General features: G+C 43.7%; 2 protein-coding genes across 5 annotated transcripts in view; one reads left to right on the top strand and one right to left on the bottom strand.

Moving 5' to 3' along the window:
• pms1 (PMS1 homolog 1, mismatch repair system component) overlaps positions 1–12,230 on the bottom strand; it is a 64,087-nt gene extending 51,857 nt beyond the window's left edge. For all 4 annotated transcript variants that reach the window (XM_062963713.1, XM_062963717.1, XM_062963724.1 and 1 more), the window contains exon 1: positions 12,092–12,230. The gene's annotated coding sequence lies outside the window, so the exon portion shown is untranslated. The remainder of the gene's footprint in view (positions 1–12,091) is intronic.
• LOC107982435 (uncharacterized) lies at positions 5,934–20,856 on the top strand. Its single transcript, XM_062961581.1, has 5 exons — positions 5,934–5,944; positions 12,151–12,553; positions 15,615–15,703; positions 17,967–18,162; positions 20,689–20,856. Exons 1-5 carry the CDS (start codon positions 5,934–5,936, stop codon positions 20,830–20,832), a joined length of 843 nt encoding a protein of 280 aa, XP_062817651.1. The 3' UTR covers positions 20,833–20,856.
• Positions 20,857–21,206: the final 350 nt, after the last annotated feature.

Raw genomic sequence — 21,206 nt, 5'->3', positions numbered from 1 at the left:
GGAAGAGAAGGAGGTGATTTATCAACACACGATTGGTTGATAAAGACTTAAAATAGTGTATAACTACTAAAATAATGTATAAACATTAAAATAAATATAGTATCCCTACTTCACGGATTTTCACTTATTGCGGGTGGTCCTGGAACCTAACCCCAGCAATAAATGAGGGAACACTGTATAATAGGGTTTGCTTAAAGAAAAATGCTATTACACATTGAGCACCCTTATCCAAAATATTGAGACCAAAAGTATTTTGGATTTTTGATTACAGTAGACTCCCTGTTATCCAACCTCCGCTCATCCAACATTCTGTATTATCTGACGCTCCATTCCTCCCGGCGGCAAAGGCAGCCATCGCCGCCTTTGCAACCCTCCCTCACTCGCTTGCTCACTCATCCGCCCCCCTGGACAGGTCCTTGTTCTGTGCGAGCAAGGGAGGGCAGGCAGCAAAGGTAGCAGCAGAAGCAAGAGCCTGGCCTCCCTTTCCTGCCTCCTCTGGGCCCCGGCTCCCTAGTTTCCTCGTCCTGGCGGCAGCAGTGACCACCTTTGCCTCCTTCCCTCGCTCACTCATTCACCGGGCCAGCTTCTTGTCCTACTGCTGCTGCCGTTGCTGCGAGGACCCAGCCCGGTGAGTGAGCAAGTCAGGGAAGGGGGTGAGTGAGAGAGAGAGGATGGGAGGCAAATGTGGCAGCGGCGGCAGAAGCAGGAGCCTGGAAGAGGTGGGAAATGAACACAGCATTGAGGGATCATTTGTACCTTCAAGGGGCTGCAGTAGAGAAAATGAGTCAGGATTACAGAACATTTAACCTTTCAAATTTAAGTGTAGTAGACCTTTGAGAGAAAACTCGATAATTAAACTTAAGCACATGTCAAGGAAAACTGGTTCCACCAACCTGGGGAGTAGGTCCCCATCCTTCTGTCAACCTCAAAACCTTCCTGTGTGAAACAGCTTTTAACTAATGTTGACAGGAGCCTGGAGCTGGATTTTAATCATTTAAACTATTTTTATTATTATTTTAGTTCCTTGGGAATCTTACTGGTTTATTATTTCATTATAATTTTATGTCCGTTAGGATGGTGGAGGATTTATTTGATAGACTTTTATATGATAGTTTTTATATTTTTGTGTAACTACTGCTGCAAACCACCTTGGGTCTTCAGAGAAAGATGGTATAGAAATGTCATAAATAAATAAATAAATAAATATATAAATAAGTCAACTGTTCTCCAAAGTAAGGTGACTTATTCTCAGGTAAATGTGTATTGGAAATTAGCCTAAATTTCCAAATCAGGAGCAAACTGACACAACGGACACATGTTCCACCATAAACAACAGCGGTTTTACTCCACTGTTTAAAAAGCTCCTTATTAAAGAAATGAATTTATTCTTAAATAGGTTGAGAGATACATTGCCTCAGGTCCCTGACGGTTTAAATTTAGGGAAGCGAAAATGTTTTCCATATTCTCGATAGAAGGTGCAATTCTTGATGGAGTATATAGTGCCAAAGTGGAGATAAATGATGGGGCAAATTAAGCCAGCATGCTGCAGGTGGCAGTAAACACTGCCTCTGAAGCCTTGTTTTTCCATGAAATCCCAACTGCAGTGCCTAAGTGGGAACAGAGCGTGTTTAGGAGTGCATCTACACTGTAGAATAAGTGCAGTTTGACACCACTTTAACTACTGTGGCTCAATACTATGGAATAATGGGAGCTGTGGTTTTTGTTTCTTTAGCCTTCTCTGACAAAATAATGCTGGCACCTCATCAATCCAGAATTTTTTGAAAGTGTAGACATTGTCTAACGTTTATAAAATCACTCATTGTTTTCCAGGAGGGACCAAAATACCCTAAAGGCACCAGACTCCATCTGACTTTGAAATCTAAGCAGGGACTGTCCTGATCAGAACTTGGATGGAAAATAAACAAAGAGCACCAGGTGCTGGAGGCTATAGTTCAGAGGCTAAGATTGTTGTGCATTCCTCTCCTAAGAAAATGCCACTGAAATTGATGCAGTTGTCACATAGTTTTCCAGTGCAGATGTACGCAACTACAAAGCAGAGCACTAAATATGTCAATCTTGATTTTGCCCATCTATCTATCTATAAAATTATACTGTTTGTTTGTAGGACCGAATTAACAACAAAACCACTGGGCCAAATCACACCAAATTTGGCCACAAAACTAATCACTATCCAACAAGTGACTATCAAACAAAAAATCTCCCGCTTATCCCATTCCCCCTCCAGCGCTCAGAAGAAAGGAAAAAACAACAAAGACATACTACTGGGGTGGGGGGGAAATGGTGGCCATATCGCACAGCAGATACCCAGAGTCCAGCTATGTTTATGTCTATGTCTAATGAAAGACTTGATTTGACTATGTTTATTTTAAAGTCTCACAATTTTCAATATACAGGCAGTGCCCAAGTTAGAAACAAGATAGGTTCTGTAGGTTTGTTCTTAAGTTGAATTTGTAAGTCGGAAGAGATACATTTTTAAAGTGTAACTCCAGCCAAAAACAAATATTCTTTTAGCTTTTGATAGCATAGGGAAGGGTGAACATCCCTGAGGTGTTTATTTTGCTCTCTGTGCCCTTGTTCAGAATATTTCACCTCACTTTCTGTCCCTGTGGGGGTTTTTTTGTTAAATTTGTAACATTGTCACAATTATATATACACAATGATACATTATTTATATTATTAACCTCTTATAACACATTCTATTTATTACATTTTATCCTTTAGAGTTCTATACATCTCTTACTTATACCTATCAATTTTCCCCTCTCTCTTCCTCCCTCCCTGCTCTCTCTGGGACAGTTATGACTCTACTTATATTAGTTTATATTATTTGTTCGAACATGAAGATTTTTTTGGTTCAGTTCCTTATTTTTTCTTTCCCTTTTGCTCTAGCTGTAAGCTCTTTCCATTTCTGCTCCCAGTTCTCCTTTGGATTAATATATTTTGTTCTCCTTTCAGTTATGAAATCTTGGAGTATATACGCTGATAAATATTCAAGACATTTTTAAAATTCCCATTTCCCTTCATCTTTCCATCCTAAGGCAACTGTTGCTTGGGTAGCTGCTCTCATATATTTTGCAATTTCTATCTGTTTCTTTATTCCTCCCATTGCCTTCAATTTGTTGGGTAAAGAATTGTTTTTTGTTTAGTTCAATTCTTCTCCCTAATAATTCTTCCAGCTCATTCTTAATCTTTTTGTAGAAATTTTGTAGCTTTTCACAGACCTACCTCCATGTAAGACTCTGGAAGATGTTGGAGTTGAAATCAAGCTCACAACAATGATAAGCTGGAGACAAGTGGTTTATTCCTTCTTTCCACAATCCCTGTTTAAGACAGTTTTAAAGTTTCCTGCTCAAACTCCCTGTAATATAACAGCCCAACTCCAATTCTCCTGCATTTATGCCAACAAAATTTTGATGGCTTTTTGTAATGTGGGCCAGTTTGTGTGGGGTTCGATACCATTTTGCCAATATTTTAGATTGCATTTCTTTAATCCTTATATGTTTAGCTCCCCTAATTGCTCTTATCCAATTCTCAATCTCATTATACCTACAATTTAATTCGTCTTTCCATACCTCAAAGTGTGCCTCGTGTTGGTTTTTTTTTCTAATTTTTTTTCATATATAAATCCCCAATTCCTTTCTGTCCCTGTGATCATTGGATTTTGAAAAAAAAAAATGGCTTGTTTTGGAAAGAAGGATGGGTGATCAAGCTTCAGTGGAGATGACTTTTCTCTCTTGATGTCTTTTCCAGGAGTGAATCTCCCTTCTGAAGGGCAGATTTCTCTCACTTCCTGTTGTCTCATCCCTGTTTGCAAATAAGGGCCTTTCCACATAGCCATAGTAAAGGTAAAGGTTTCCCCTGACGTTATGTCCAGTCACTCTGGCAGGAAGGTAACGGCGCTCCATGCAGTCATGCCGGCCACATGGCCTTGGAGGTGTCTATGGACAACGGCGGCTCTTTGGCTTAGAAATGGATATGAGCACCAACCCCCAGAGTCGGTCACGACTGGACTTAACATCAGGGGGAACCTTTACCTTTACTATTAATTATAATAATCTTCTATCTATCTATCTATCTTCTATCTATATATTATAATAATAATATAATACATATAATATAATATATATAAATAATATATAAAATATATATTATAAATAATAATTAATTATTTTATTAATTAACTTTATTAATATATATATATATACACACACACACACACACACACACACACACAGACAGAGTAGAGTCTCACTTATCCAACACTCGCTTATCCAACGTTCTGGATTATCCAACGCATTTTTGTAGTCAATGTTTTCAATATATCGTGATATTTTGTTGCTAAATCCGTAAATACAGTAATTACTACATAGCATTACTGTGTATTGAACTACTTTTTCTGTCAAATTTGTTGTATAACATGATGTTTTGGTGCTTAATTTGTAAAATCATAACTTAATTTGATGTTTAATAAGCTTTTCCTTAATATCTCCTTATTATCCAACATATTTGCTTATCCAATGTTCTGCCGGCCCGTTTACGTTGGATAAGCGAGACTCTACTGTAATATAATAATAATATATCATCTATATATATATAAAAGAGTGATGGAATCAGGGCACCAGACAAAACAACAAAACTACAGGCCCCCCAACCTCGAAATTTGACAACACAACCCATCATCCACGCCTCTAGGTTGATACAACAAAAAGAAAAGAAAAATAAAGTCCTAATTAGAAGGAGAGCAATAATTGTTTTTATCCAATTGCTGCCAGTTAGAACGCTAAGCTCCGCCCAACCAACTCAGCCCAGGGCCTCAGTTTTGCTGTTTAGTTTAAATTAGAAATGGTCAGAACAGAGACTCATCTCTGGTTGGTTGAGAGTTTGTATTAATGCTATGACAGTCAACTCTCAATTAACCGGCAACCAAGGGGAGTGGTTGATGCCGGATAACTGAGAATCGTCTCTGGTTGCTTGAGAGTTTGTATTGCTATGACAGTTCACTCTCATTTAACCGGCACCCTTGGGGAGTGGTCAATGCCGGATAACGCAGAGTCATCTCTAGTTGCTTGAGGGTATGTATTAATACTATGACAGTCGACTTTCACTTAACCGGCACCCGTGGGGAGTGGTCAATGCTGGATAACTGAGAGTCGTCTCTGGTTGCTTGAGAGTTCGTATTAATGCTATGACAGTCGACTCTCATTCAACCGGCACCCGAGGGGAGTGGTTGATGCCGGATAACTGAGAGTCATCTCTGGTTGCTTGAGAGTTTGTATTAATGCTATGTCAGTCGACTCATTTAACCGGCACCCTTGGGGGTGGTCAGTGCTGGATAACGCAGAGTCATCTCTGGTTGCTTGAGAGTTTGTATTAATGCTATGACAGTCGACTTTCATTTAACCGGCACCCGAGGTGAGTGGTCAATGCTGGGTAACTGAGAGTCGTCTCTGGTTGCTTGAGAGTTCGTATTAATGCTATGACAGTCGACTCTCATTCAACCGGCACCCGAGGGGAGTGGTCGATGCCGGATAACTGAGAGTCATCTCTGGTTGCTTGAGAGTTTGTATTAATGCTATGACAGTCGACTCTCATTTAACTGGCACCCGAGGGGAGTGGTTGATGCCGGATAACTGAGAGTCGTCCCTGGTTGCTTGAGAGTTTGTATTAATGCTATGACAGTCGACTCTAATTTAACCGGCATCGGCGGGGAGTGGTCGATGCCGGATAACTGAGAGTCGTCTCTGGTTGCTTGAGAGTTTGTATTAATGCTATGACAGTTGACTCTCATTTAACCGGCACCCGTGGGAATGGTTGATGCCGGATAAGTGAGAGTCGTCTCTGGTTGCTTGAGAGTTTGTATTAATGCTATGACAGTCGACTATCATTTAACCGGCACTCTAGGGGAGTGGACGATGCCGGATAAGTGAGAGTCATCTCTGGTTGCTTGAGAATTTGTATTAATGCTATGCCCCATAGTATGCCATCACATAACCCTGTATGGACTAGACATTAATACTGAAATGCAACCATTGAAAGCAAATATAAGACCAATGCAGTCCAAACTGAATTATATGGTCAGCATAGACCGATGTAAAGCAGTCCAAGGCCGTTCAAACCGCATTATATAATAATAATAATAATAATAATAATAATAAGGCAGTGTAGACCCATATAACACAACCCAATGACATGCAGTGCAACAGCCAACATGGCCAACTTGGTGTACTAGCGGGGTTTGGAGGGGGTTGGATTTGCGATCCAGGAGTTGTACTTCACCCGTATCCAGAGAGCACTCAAGGTAGCCAACGTCAGATCTGGACCAAACCTGGCACACAGACTCAACATGCCCAACTGTGAATACTGGCACGGTTTTGGGGTCTGGGAATTGTAGTTCACCTGTATTTAGAGAACACTGAACCCAGCAAGTGATGGATCTTGACCAAACTTGGCACACAGACCCAACACGGCCAACTGTGAATATTGGGGAAGTTTTGGGGGAGTTAACCCAACATTTTTGGGAAATTGTAGTCCACCCCCATCCTTCATATTATTACTAAATATCATGGCTATTGATTACAGCAGCCTGGGGAGGTGCCTTCCACTGAGCCCTGTCTTCTGCTGGCCCTTCTTCAACTCCCTGGACAGGAAGGGAGGGGGTTCCATCAGGGCCAGCTAGCACCTCCAAACAAAGGATTCCCCCAGGGAGGAGGCGGCCTGGCTTTGAAGCTGCAAGGCCATTACATGCTAATCAAGGTCACTAATAACAGCATGCATACCTGCCACACTGAGACTATTCAGTGTATTCCACCTCACCAAACTAGGATCACAATAGGAAGAAAACGGCAACACTTTGTGGCTGCAAGGCTATTCACTGCTAATCCACCTGGCCAACAAACAAATCCAAAAAGCCACAGCAACGCGTGGCCGGGCACAGCTAGTATAATATATAAGAGTTACTGTGGTATAATAATACACAACAATATCGTCTCTAAAACCAGAACAGTAAATAAAGAACAACACTCGGAAAGCAAGCAAATTGGGAATTCCAGAAATGAAACAATCAGGGCCAGCTAACACTTCCCAACAACGGATTCCTCCAGACAGAAAACAAACAACCTTTCAACCTACAAGGCCATTAAATACTAATCAAGGTAGCTAATTCCACCATTCAAACCTCCCACACTGACACTATTAATTCCTATTCAAACTGGCCAACCAAGAATTCCGCAAGGTACAAACTGCCCAGGCTTGCAACCATCAAGGCTATTTAATACTTTTCAACCACTCCAACCAACATTTCCCCTACATACAAAACCCCCAAACTCTGAAACCATGACACTACTCTATCCCATTCAACCTGGCCTACCAAGAATACCCTATCTACAAAACGACCAGCCTTTTAACCTACAAAACTATTCAGTGCCATTCAATCTAGCCAAACAAGGATTCCCCTACTAAGAAAATAACCAGGCTTCAAAGCGCCTCTTTCATTGACACTCTTACTCCAACCACTCCACAAAACAGCCAGACTTTCAGGCTGCAAGGCTATTCACTCCTATTCCACCTGGCCAACAAATAATTCCAATAACCCACAGCAACGTGTGGCCGGGCAAAGCTATTTTTATAAATATTATATGTGTACACAATATATTATAAGTGTAGCATAATATTAGTATTATATATTATTCTATTGTTATATTGACACAGGAGACATCACGGATTTTTTTGTTTTTAACTGTACTGAGACCCGCCTCGAGCCATGGGGAGACGTAAGAAATAATAATATAAATAATAATAATAATAATAAATAATCCTAAAAAAACTCCTGAGGATCATGGACGCTAAGCAGGGTCCGCCCTGGTTAGGCCTTGGATGGAAGGCCATCAACCAACCCCAGGCTCCATTTCAAGGGAAAAGAACTGGCATAACCACCTCTGAGGGTATTCCTTGGCCAAGGGTGCAAAAATCGTGTTGCATTGTGTTATTGTCAGCATCTCAACAAGCTGTGAATGTTTGGCTATGGCTCTAGAACCCATGTGCCACACTTACATGGGTTCTAGAGTCAGAACCCATGTAAGGAAGCTTTGAATTGTCCTGCGGCTTGAACTTGGACAAAGGGTGCGTCTGCACTGTGGAGTTAATACAGTTTGACACCTATAACTGCCAGTGGCTTAACGCAAGGGAATTCTGGGAGTTGCAGTTGTACAAGGAAGATGGAAAGACTCAACTTTTTCGATGCAAGAAGATGGGTTTGCAAAGGGTGTGGGAATTAATGGAAATGGACAAACTCATGATGTTGACGAAGGAGAGTTCTGTGTTCGATTTCAAGAAAGACCAGGATTTATTTATTAGGTTTCTTCAGCAAAGAGTCTTATGCAGAGGTATTTATGGTGTTTTTCTTCTTTTAATGGGCAAAGTGGGAAACCATCAGGCAGAGAATGCAGAGCCCTTACGATTAGGCATTTTAGATGTGTATTATATTATACTAGCTGTGCCCGGCCACGTGGTAGTGAATTTTAGATAATCTGTGGAAGAAGTCTAAGTGAGGCCTAAATCTGCCTGTCCCCTAACTGAAACCTGGCTGTCCCTTGGTTGCTAGGCAACCAAGTGGGCAGAGATTAGCCCTCTAAACTGGCAGCAATTGGATAAAAAAAATTATTGCTCTCCCTCTAATTAGGACTTTATTTTTCTTTTCTTTTTGTTGTATCAACCTAGAGGCGTGGATGATGGGTTGTGTTGTCAAATTTCGAGGTTGGGGGGCCTGTAGTTTTGTTGTTTTGTCCGCTGCCTTGATGCCATCACTCTTTTATATATATAGATAGATAGATTACTAGCTTGGATGCTGGGAGATGTCCGGAATATTTGTCCCATGGCCAGAGCTGACATTGCCTCCAGACACAGGATACGGAAAGGGAAGGCCTTGACGTCTGTCTGCGTATTGTGTGTCGTTGTTACTGAGCAAAAAAGACATTGAATGTTTGCCTTATAGATGTAAATATAAGCAGATTATTATTACTGTATTGTCAAAGGCTTTCATGGCTAGAATCATGGGTTGCTGTGAGTCTTTCGGGCTGTCTGGCCATGGTCCAGAAGCAGCATTCTCTCCTGACGTTTCACCCACATCTGTGCCAGGCATCCTCAGAGGTTGTGAACTGCCTCCAACAGAGAAGAGTTCTTTCTTTCTCCCACCCTGGACCTTACACACACAAATATATATAAGGTTTACAGGGCTCTTCCAGAGTTGTCTCTTATTTTGGGACAAAGAAGTTGGGGTGGGGGGTGGGGGGATTACAGTCACGTAAAAAAAGTCCAGGCACAGAGCTCTCAGTCCCCGTAAGTAAAGCATTCCCCAGGATCCGGAAAGGCTTGGTTATGGCAAATTTTGTACAATGAATGCAGGACATCCCGGGAAGTTTCAATTCGATTCAAAGTGCTGGCTTTAGCCTATAAAGCTCTAAACCAGGGGTCCCCAAACTTTTTAAACAGGGGGCTAGTTCACAATCCTTCGGACCATTGGAGGGCCGGACTATAGTTGGCCACTGAATAATAATAATAATAATAAGTAATAATAATAACAGCCATAATAATAAAAAGAGTGTTGGAAGAGACCCTTTGGGCCATTGAGTCCAATCCCCTTCTACCTTTGTGCACTGAAAACACAAGCAAAGCACCCCTGACAGATGGCCACCCAGCCTCAATGTTAATAATAATAATAATAATGGTTGTAAGAGAAGAAGAGAACCCTTGGGTCATTTAGTCCAACCCCCCTTCTGCCCTTGTGCCGTGGGGGCCGGATAAATGGCTTCGGTGGGCCGCATCCGGCCCCCGGGCCTTAGTTTGGGGACCCCTGATCTAGACGGTCTCATAGGACCATAGGTACGGAAAGTGACCTTCAAAAGCCATCTAGATGGTCTCATAAGATATATATACATACATACATATATATATATATATATACACACACATACACACATATATATGTGTGTGTGTTTGTGTATACATGTATATATATACAATATAATTTACAATAATATATAACAATTATAACATATTGTATATACATATAATATTCAAAATATTATATTGTAATACAATACTAATAATACAATATAATAATATTAATTATATATTATATTTTACATGTAATATTACTAATAATATTACAATATATTGATACAGTACAATATAGTAATGTATTACCAGTATTGTGCTATGATAATATTGTATGTAAATTTAATTTGTAAGCCGCTCTGAGTCCCCTTCGGGGTGAGAAGGGCGGCATATATAAATGTAGCAAATAAATAAATAAATAATAAGACCGCAGCTAAGCAAAGAGACCTTCAAAGACCATCTAGATGATCTCATAAGGCCATAAGTAAACAAAGAGACCTCCAAAGACCAGGAAGACTTAGGTCAACCCTAAGTCTAAAGTTTAGGACAGGGGCCGGGTCAATGACCTTGGAGGGCTGCATCCGGCCCCCGGGCCTTAGTTTGGGGACCCCTGCTCTAAACGGCTCCGGCCCAGCTTACTTATCCAAACGTGTCTCTCACTATGACCTACCACGTAATTTAAGATCTTCAGGGGAGGCCCTGCTCTCGGTCCCGCCAGCCTCACAGGTGCGGCTGGCAGGGACGAGAGACAGGGCTTTCTCAGTGGTGGCTCCTTGGCTGTGGAACTCCCTCCCTAGTGACATCCGGCAGGCTCCATCCCTTTTGAGTTTTAGAAAGAAAGTGAAGACCTGGCTATGCGAGCAAGCATTCAAAGAATAAGTTTCGTTGGCTTCGACTCCATCTGGACTAAGGTTTTGTGGATGAATGGCTCAAGTATTTTGTATTACAGTAGAGTCTCACTCATCCAACATAAACGGGCCGGCAGAATGTTGGATAAGCGAATATGTTGGATAATAAGGAGAGATTAAGGAGAAGCCTATTAAACATCAAATTAGGTTATGATTTTACAAATTAAGCACCAAATCTTCATGTTATACAACAAATTTGACAGAAAAAGTGGTTCAATATGCAGTGATGCTACGTAGTAATTACTGTATTTACGAATTTAGCACCAAAATATCAAGATACAGTAGAGTCTCACTTATCCAACACTCGCTTATCCAACGTTCTGGATTATCCAACGCATTTTTGTAGTCAATGTTTTCAATATATCGTGATATTTTGGTGCTAAATTCATAAATACAGTAATTACTACATAGCATTACTGCGTATTGAATGACGTTTTCTACCAAATTTGTTGTATAACATGATGTTTTGGTGCTTTATTTGTAAAATCATAACCTAATTTGATGTTTAATAGGCTTTTCCTTAATGCCTCCTTATTATCCAACATATTCGCTTATCCAACATTCTGCTGGCCCGTTTATGTTGGATAAGTGAGACTCTACTGTATATTGAAAACATTGACTACAAAAATGTGTTGGATAATCCAGAACGTTGGATAAGCGAGTGTTGGATAAGAGAGACTCTACTGTATTTTAAATGTTTTTAATTGCTTATGTTTTATTATTTTGTATTGTTGTATATTGGCATCAAATTCTGCCAGATTTGTAAGCTACCCTGAGTCCCTTCGGGTGAGAAGGGTGGGATAGAAATGATGGAAATAAATAAATAAATAAGTTTTCTTTTAAGTTTTTATTGACTCTCCGAGAGGCCCTGAACCTCACAAGTGCTGATGATGCAAATATCAGAACAGGCACACCACCTCCTTTCTCTTTGGGGTCCCTTAACTGTCCTGCTGCTGCTGCTGCCCACGGTTTCCTTTCAAGCCCTGTTTGGTTTCATCCATGTGAGAACCAAGAAAGGGCTGCAGAGAGGAGTTCTCGTGGGGATTCCTCTCTGCTTCTGCTTCCACTGTGTGGTGACTGAGGGTGGCTCCCCCTACCGCCTTCCAGCCTGGATGGCCTTGGGCAGGGAACACTCTCTCAGCCTCAGAGGGTCCCCAAATCCCCCTCCCCCGTCACACACCACCCTCACGGCCAAGCCCCCCCGCCCTCCCCCTGCCGCCCATTCTGTCTCCATTTGTTTTTCAAAATGGACGCCGGCGAAAGATTCGTACCTGAAAGGCGCCCTTTATGGGCCGTGCACCCGCAGCATGAAGAAGAGGCGGAGTTGAAGAGGGCGGCCCATTGGGGCCGAGAGAGCCCCCTGCCTCGTCTGGGCCCGCCTCTTCGCAAGGGCGGGCCCGGGCCCCAGGCGGCGGAGAAGAGGCCTGACACCGCGCGGCCCCACAAGCAGGGTCGGGCCCCTGCTCAGGAGGCCCGACCCAAAGGGGGGCCTGCCAGCCCTACCGGGGGCGGGCCAGGGCCGGGTTCCCGCGGACGGCGAGGAGGCACTGCAGCCCCTTCTGGCGAGGAGGGAACCGGAGGGCGCGCTGCCCGCCCTGGGCCTCCTTCTCCAGCCCACGCCCCCCTCGCCGGGGCATGAACATCCGGGGCCACAGGGAAGAGGAGCGCTACCTGCCCCGTCTGCCCAATCCGGCGCTGACTCCGCCCAACTCGGCCACCTGAGGCTTTGGTGGGTAAGTGCGCATGCGCGGCTCCCTCCCTCCCTCTCCTTTCTTCTTTCCTGTCAGGAATTTTCCCACCCTGGACATTATTCCAAAGATAAAGAAACCCCACTGGCCTCGTTTCCAACAGACCTCACAACCTCTGAGGATGCCTGCCATAGATGTGGGTGAAACGTCAGGAGCGAATGCTTCTGGAACATGGCCAGACAGCCCGGAAAACTCACAGCAACCCAGTGGTGCCAGCCAGAGAAGCCTTCGACAACACGTTGGATTTAAAAGGATTTTTAAAGTGTTTTAATATGTGGCAAATACAGGGAAGTGATGCCCAATGTGGCAAATACAGCGAAGTGATGCCCAATGTGAGGCTCGAACCCGCGACCCTGGCATTCGAGGACCCATGCTGAGCTAGCCAGAATTCCCTTCTGGGAATGGAGAATTCCTATCTCTCTCTCTCTCCTTCCTTCCTGTCCCCCCCCCCCCCCCAAAGGGGGGAAACAAAGCACTCGTTCCTTGCAACCTGGTCCAGGCCCGCCTATTCCCTGCCCTCTGGGCCACCCTGGGCGAGGGCGGGCCTGGGTCCCAGGCGGGGAAGAAGCCTCCCTCCTGCGCCCCCAGAAGCAGGGCCCACTGCAGCCCTTTCCAGCCTGGATGGCCTTGGGCAAGGCACACCCTCTCAGCCTCAAAGGGTCCCCAAAGCCCCCTCCCGCACTGCCACAATCTCCCCTCACAGGAGGCATCGTGGATTAGTACATATTCAACTGAGACCCGCCTCGAGCCATGGGGAGGCCAGGCCCGGGCCTCTAGGGAGGGAGCGCTCCGGCCTCTGCTGGCGAGGAGGGGGTGCTGCCCGCCTTGGGCCTGCCCCCCCCCCCGAACATCCAGGGGCCTGAGGAGGAGGAGCGCTTCCTGCCGGAAATCAGGCCACCCTCCGCGTTCCAAGCCCGCCCTGTCCCCACCCAACACGCCCACCGGGCGCTTCTACGAGTAAGTGCGCATGCGCGGCTCTCTCCCCCCCATCCTCTCTCTCTCTTCACTAATCCTCCTTGTTTCCTGTCAGGAATTCATGTCTTACTGTCCTGATTTTAAGAGTTTTTTAAAATACGGGTCCCCAGATTGTGTTCCTTTTCATGGTTCCCTCCTTTCTGTTGACGTTCCCCGCATGCTTAAATAAATAAAGACCCACACTCTGGAAACAGAGGAATTAATTGTAGGCATGAATCAATCGGCCAGCTAACACCTCCCAACAAAAGATTCCCCCAGGCAGGAAGCAGCGATGACATGCCAATCAAGGGGATTGATTGCAACATCCACACCGGCCTCCAGCAGACACGCGTGCTTTTTTTTCTCGCGCCCTGGACATGATTCCACAGAGATATCAACCTCCCTTGCCTTCCCATATAGACTTCACAACCTCCGAGGATGCCTGCCAAGGATGCCATGGATGTGGGCGAAACATCAGGAGAGAATGCTGCTTCTGGAACATGGCCAGGTAGCCCAGAAAGCTCACAGCAACCCAATGTTGTTGTTGTTCTTGATGATGATGATGCTACAGTAGAATCTCACTTATCCAACATTCGCTTATCCAAAGTTTTGGATTATCCAACGCATTTTTGTAGTTAATGTTTTCAATATATCATGATATTTTGGTGCTAAATTCGTAAATACAATAATTACAACATAACATTACTGCGTATTGAACTACTTTTTCTGTCAAATTTGTTGTATAACGTGATGTTTTGGTGCTTAATTTGTAAAATCATAACCTAATTTGATGTTTAATAGGCCTTTTCTTAATCTCTCCTCAATATCCAACATATTCGCTTATCCAACGTTCTGCTGGCCCGTTAATGTTGGATAAGTGAGACTCTACTGTACCTTTCTTATTCATGTAAAAGGATCTTGGAGGCGTGCAGAAGACATTCTCCTCTGTGGCCTCTTGGGAAATGGGAAACAAAGGCCCAATCCAATGCCAGCCCCATTGGAGAAAGTACAGTAGAGTCTCACTTATCCAAGCCTCGCTTATCCAAGCCTCTGGATAATCCAAGCCATTTTTGTAGTCAATGTTTTCAATATATCGTGATATTTTGGTGCTAAATTTGTAAATACAGTATATACAGTAGAGTCTCACTTATCCAACACTCGCTTATCCAATGTTCTGGATTATCCAACGCATTTTTGTAGTCAATGTTTTCAATACATCATGATATTTTGGTGCTAAATTAATAAATACAGTAATAACTACATAGCATTACTGCGTATTGAACTACTTTTTGTGTCAAATTTGTTGTATAACATGATGTTTTGGTGCTTAATTTGTAAAATCATAACCTAATTTGATGTTTAATAGGCTTTTCCTTAATGCGTCCTTATTATCCAACATATTTGCTTATGCAACATTCTGCCGGCCCGTTTATGTTGGATAAGTGAGACTCTACTGTACAACATAACATTACTGCGTATTGAACTACTTTTTCTGTCAAATTTGTTGTATAACATGAAGATTTGGTGTTTAATTTGTAAAATCATAACCTAATTTGATGTTTAATAGGCTTTTCCTTAATCCCTCCTTATTATCCAAGATATTCGCTTATCCAAGCTTCTGCCGGCCCGTTTAGCTTGGATAAGTGAGACTCTACTGTACCTATATACTCAAGTATAAGCCGACCCGAATATAAGCCGAGGCACCTAATTTTACCACAAAAACTGGGAAAACTCATTGACTCGAGTAAAAGACAAGGATGGGAAATGCAGCAGCTACAGGTCAAAATCAAAAATAAAAATAGATATTAATAAAATTGCATTATTTGAAGCAACAGTAGGTTAAATGTTTTTGAATATTTATATGAAACTGTAAAATAATAAGACTTTAATAACTCTGACTCTGAATACCTATATACCCAAGTATAAACCGACCTGATTAGAAGCCGGCCAGGACCCTCACTTGAGTATAAGCCGAGGGGAGCTTTTTCAGCCCTAAAAAAGGGTTGAAAAACTAGGCTTATACTCGGGTATATACAGTAACTTCCCTTGAGACCCAGGGCGTGTCTGCCTCACGTGCTGCTCTCATTCTCAGGGTCAAGGGAAGAGCAGCTTCCTAGCAGCGCGCTGGCTCCATCTGCCGGCCGGCCAACCGAGGAACAGCAGTAGCTCATTGGCGAGGAGGTAAAGGTAAAAGTTTTCCCCTGACGTTAAGTCCAGTCATGTCTGACTCTGGGGGTTGGTGCTCATCTCCATTTCTAAGCCAAAGAGACAGCGTTGTCCGTAGACCCCTCCATGGTCATGTGGCCGGCATGACTGCATGGAGCGCCATTATCTTCCCGCTGGAATGGTACCTATTGATCTCACATTGGCATGTTTTCGAACTGCTAGGTTGGCAGAAGCTGGAGCTAATAGGAGGCGGGGGAAAAGGCTGGGTTTCCTCCGCAGCGAAAGCAAAACTGAACTCCTTTCAAAAACCCCATCTGCACCACCCCAGGAACGCATTTTCTCCCGCAGACTTCAGAGGGAAGGTCAGGCTGAGTTAGTTTAGGGGACACAGCAAGTTACATTTGAAGGGGAAAGAGGACGAATAGTTTGATAACTAACTGTATTGGTTTGAGCCTATGAGAAGTTTGTAAAGTTTTATATATTAAGTAGAAAGGTTTTAAAATGGAATGTTTGCTGCTCCCATCTCTTTTTCTCACCCACTTTTTTGCAACTACTAAATTTACTGAGCTTCCTAAGACATAATCCAGGTTATTTGATTTGAACTGGATTATATGAGTCTGCTCTGCCATATAATCCAGTTCAAAGCAGACAATCTAGATTTTATATGGCAGTTTAGATGGGGACTGAGGCTGGATCTGAACTGCCTTATATCCCAGGATTTGGTCCCAGATTATCTGGCAGTAATTATTTGCTTATCTCAGATTATCTGGCAGTGTAGACTCATATAATCCAGTTCAAAACAGATAATCTGGGATCAGATCCCAGGACATAGATCAGTCTAGATCCAGCCTGAGAGAGAGTGACTTGTCCAAAGTCATGCCCAAACAGGGATTCGAAAGGTGTTTTTCCAGTGTTGCAGCCCTGCACCCAAACCACTGTGTCCAATTGGCTTGTCAATGGTATATTATTATGTACATGATATGCATGATGTGCGTCTACACCAGGTATGAGCCAACTTGGGCTCTTCAGGTGTTTTGGACTTCAACTCCCATAGCCTACCGATTGTCAGGAATTGTGGGAGTTGAAGTCCAGAACACCTGGAGGGCCCAAGTTGGCCCATATCTGGTCTACACTGATCATGTAATGCAGTTTTACACTGCCTCACCTGGCAGTGTAGCACCAGGCTAAGACTAATGCATCTAACAGAACTAAATCTAAGTCCCCTTAACATAAAATATACCTACACTAATAAACACATATTAGACAGAGCTCCTGGAACTAATCTATGGACTGGAAGTATTTTGTTAACTAAGTAAATAATATCAATTTTAGCCTTTAGGTGGATTTGGAAGTTAGATAGTAAAGGTAAAGGTTTTCCCCTGATATTAAGTCTAATCGTGTCCGGCTCTGGGAGTTGGTGCTCATCTCCATTTCTAAGCCCAAGAGCCGGTGTTGTCTGTAGATGCCTCCAGGGTCATGTGGCCACTGGCATGGCTGCATGAAACGCCGTTACCTTCCTGCCGGAGCAGTACCTCTTACCTACTCACATTTGCATGTTTTCGAACTGCTAGGTTGGCAGAAACTGGGGCTAACAGCGGGTGCTCACTCCGCTCCTCGGATTCGAACCTGCGACCTTTCAGTTCGCAAGTTCAGTAACTCAGTAGTTTAACATACTGTGCCACCAGAGGTTCCTTGGAAATTAGAGAGGAGCTCTAAATCAGTACTTCTTAAACGTTTCCACTTGCGACCCCTTTTGGACCCATAATTTTTACATGACCCTGGTTATATAAAATAGATTTAAAAATGAAACATTTACTTATAACAAATCAGCATTTGCAAGGCTAATTTGCAAGCTGGGATGCATACCATTTAGACACCTGGAAAGTTACCATGGCAGGGGCAAAACAGAATTTAGGAGGCAAAACCAAGTTCCCAGGAGTTATGGTTGGGCTGTAAGCTGTGCTTTTTAATTTTTTAAAATGTGGATGAGTTTGGAAGCTACTTGGGACTCGCCAAAGAGCCACAGGATTGAGAGACCCCCCTCCCATTTGTGGCTTTTTTGATTGCCTCAGATGTCCCTGTTTGGAGGTCTAGGGCAGTTCTTGTCCTGTGTGAGAATGGAGGGAAGTAGCGTATGGGCCCTTGGGCTGGCATCCCCAAAATACTGCCCTTCCCAGTCTAACAGTCTTCCACCAGTGACACAGTGGTGCTTGCTACCAGAAAAGCCTGCTTCCCCGTCATATTTCCATCTGACCAATACTGCCTTGTTTTTCTCCAGGGGCATGACCTCCCTACTGCCTCTCCAAGGACACGACCATAATGAGCTACTCGGTACCCCTCAATGCCAATATCTTATCAAGGGAGTTGGGCTCTACGGCTTCATGCTCAGTGTCTGCTGGCACCTGACACGGCTGTTGCTCATCAAGACATCGATTGTGCTGGTGACACAGAAGTTCTATAACAGACGTCACCAGGTATGGCCAGGATGTGTGTGTGCTTCCATACAGATGTGTGTCCTCCCTGTGAAGTTATGAAAAACTGTAGGGGACGTGGCCACCCTCTTGACATACTTCACAGGCTTCCAGAGAAAGGAGGGGGTGGTTGTTCCCTGCTGCCCCAGAGGGTAGGACCAGGTGTAATGGATTGAAAGTATAGGAAAATAGAGTTCGATTGAATATCAGAAGGAACCTCTTGCCAGTAAGAACAATTTGACAATGGAATCAATTGCCTGAAGAGGTGATGGGATCTCCGTCTCGAGCTCTTCAAAAACAGCTACCTGGAAGAGGAGTGCTTCAGGTGCAGCACTGAGCAGGGATTTGAACTTGATGGCTTATGAGGCCCTGTCCAACTGTGATGCTATAAAATGTTGCTTTCTTTATGCTTCTTTATATTCACTGTTGCTCCACCACACTCCAAGGCTGTGTATTCTTCCATTGTTGAATAACACTTGTTATCAGGAAGTTCTTCATAATGTTTTGATGGAATCTCTTTTCCTGTAGTTTGAATCCATTGTTTCACGTTCTAGTCTCTGGAGCAGCAGAAAACAAGCTTGCTTCACCTTCAGTGTGACATTGGTTCGAATAGGTATCATGCCATCTATTAGGTTGTGTCATCTCTTAGGACCTGATCACGTTGGAATGTACTCTCTTTATATCAGCATGTATCCCATATCTTTTAAGGACTGGATGCATACTGTATGCAGACCTTTGGTTTAGAAGGTGCAATGAGTCTTTTGTTCTAATAGAAAATATTATTTCACTTTGAGAACTGCTGCTTGTACTTATACAGCCATTCCCCAATTTTTGACAATTCATTTTTGGATCTCAATTATAGCCATTTTTGCGCTTTCACCGCCTGGTCTGCTCTTTCAACCAATGCTAATAATGCTAATAATAATATGGCAGTTTCCTACTATCAGTTGAATTGGTACCATCTAGTATTTAGTTTTGCATTTGCGAGTTTAAAACATCCCTAGGTTCTACTTTCCAATCAATTCTGTTTTCCGATAGTGGTCCAGTCCTTAGCCTGTCAGATAAGTGGGGTTTTCCTTTATTAATAACTAGCTTGGGGACCCGGCGATGCCCGGGTCATTTGAGAATGGTATTATTTGTCTTTTAATGTTATGTTTTCTGTTTGGAGTGGGTGAACTGCAATTCCCAGAATTGTGGCTGAATCCTCCCCAAACCCTGCCATTATAAGTTGGCCATTGTGGGCGTTTGTACCAGGTGTGCTGCAGGATTCTCTGGATGGGGGTGAACTACTGCAACTTCCAGATTCCCGGGGCAATTGCCCCGAAATATCTATCAGTATCCCCAGCAGGCAATATTCAGTCTGTGTGCCAAGTTTGGTCTAGATTCGTCATTGGCTGGATTCAGTGGTCTTTGGATGGAGGTGAACTACAACTCCCAAAATCAAGGGCCCTTCCCACAAATACCTGCAGTATGTTCAGTAGGTCATGGCTGCAGATAAACTATAACTCCCTTTTTCCCAAACTTGTCCAATATGTTGTATTGGTTATGGGGGCTCTGTGTGCCAAATGTGATGCTCATTCATTGTAGGTGAACTATAAATCCCAGTACCTACTACTTCTCAACTTCCAGTCCAGTTCCCCTCCAGACCCACCAGTAGTCAAATCTGGGCATATCGGGTCTGCATGGCAAGTTTGGCCGAGAGCCATCATTATTTGGGTTCATAGCATTCTGGGTGTAGGTGAACTACAACTCCTCTATATTCCCCAGTAGGAGTGACAGTGCTCTGACTTGATGCAGGATGAACTACAACTTCCAGCATGTGGAGTCAGTTCCTAAACTCCTCCAGTAAGTTTAGTTGCAGCTCAGTTCTGCTCTGTTTGTTATGCAAAGAGATTGGAAAGGAAAGGGCAGTGGGCGGGGCCATGCAAATGCCACAGTAATGGAGAACCCTGGGATGCCTGCCTGTGCTGGAAGAAAAAGCAAAATCTAGGGTGAAATGGTCCCCAAACAAAAGCATTCCTTGGGTGGTGGGCTGTAGTGTTTGGGAAGGACATTGGCAGGGGCTGGGCTGCATGTTCATGGCGCTCACTGTGACAGCAATGTCAGTGGAAAAGAGTGACTTGCTAGATTGACCCTGGGAACTACAGCCTGTTTGTGGAGGCCGAAGGCTGTCTGTGTGAGCAGACATCTGTGCCACATACACACATATGGGTTTTCGCTTTTATTATGGATTTAGATTAGATTTAGATTTAGATTAGATATAATTGTATAGATGTTCAAGGTGTTATATAATCAATTTATATCTTCCCCAACCTCAGAAACTGACTTCAAGGTGTTAAGGCTGAATGAAAGACAAAGAACAAGCAAAGCACCAGCTAGCTAGGCTCACAAAATTTACCACAAAGATGGTTAGAAATCCGTGTGATGGGTACAGTCCACCCCTGCCACCACAGCACTCCCCCACAGAGGATTTTCCCCATGGGTCCAGTGGAGCATTATTCCATAGCCATGGTTGCTTCCAATCTGCAGGTGGCACTTGTGGGTCAAGAGCCCTTCCATCCTCTTCTCTGGATCCATTCGGGACAATATTGCCTATGGGGTGGAGGCCTGCGGCGTGGAGGAAATGACTGCAGCGGCCGAAGAAGAAGCCAACGCCTTGGCATTGATCCGTGAGCTGAAAGAAGGCTTCGGCACAAGTCAGTTAGGTAGAACTGAGAGGTATAAGGAGTTCTGTTGAGACTAGGTCTCAGTCAGTGTGACTGTAGTGAAGAGTAACTTTGAGTTTTAAGTTCCCAGTCCGAAAGACTGTCGAGAAATATATATTTCTGAAAGGAAAGATAGTGCCTCAACAAGTTAGACTAAGTTTAAGTGTTTGGAAAGTTATGTATCAACAGCTTTGTGTAAACAAGTGAGTGCAAGACAATATATGTTATAACAGGGATCCCCAAACTAAGCCCCGGGGGCCACATGTGGCCCGTCGAAGCCATTTATCCGGCCCCCGCCGCGGTGACAGCTCCCTCCTCCTCCGTTGAGGAAGGCGCATGTGG

This window comes from Anolis carolinensis, chromosome 1, assembly GCF_035594765.1.
Source record: "Anolis carolinensis isolate JA03-04 chromosome 1, rAnoCar3.1.pri, whole genome shotgun sequence".
Lineage (NCBI taxonomy): Eukaryota > Metazoa > Chordata > Lepidosauria > Squamata > Dactyloidae > Anolis > Anolis carolinensis.
This window is presented reverse-complemented; position numbering and strand designations above follow the sequence as displayed.

What these genes read in the sequence shown, in the direction of transcription:
- LOC107982435 (XM_062961581.1), top strand. An exon ending in GCCACCTGAGGCTTTGGTGG is followed by an intron (nt 12,554 to 15,614) that starts GTAAGTGCGCAT and finishes TCTCATTCTCAG; the next exon opens with GGTCAAGGGAAGAGCAGCTT. An exon ending in AGTAGCTCATTGGCGAGGAG is followed by an intron (nt 15,704 to 17,966) that starts GTAAAGGTAAAA and finishes GTTTTTCTCCAG; the next exon opens with GGGCATGACCTCCCTACTGC.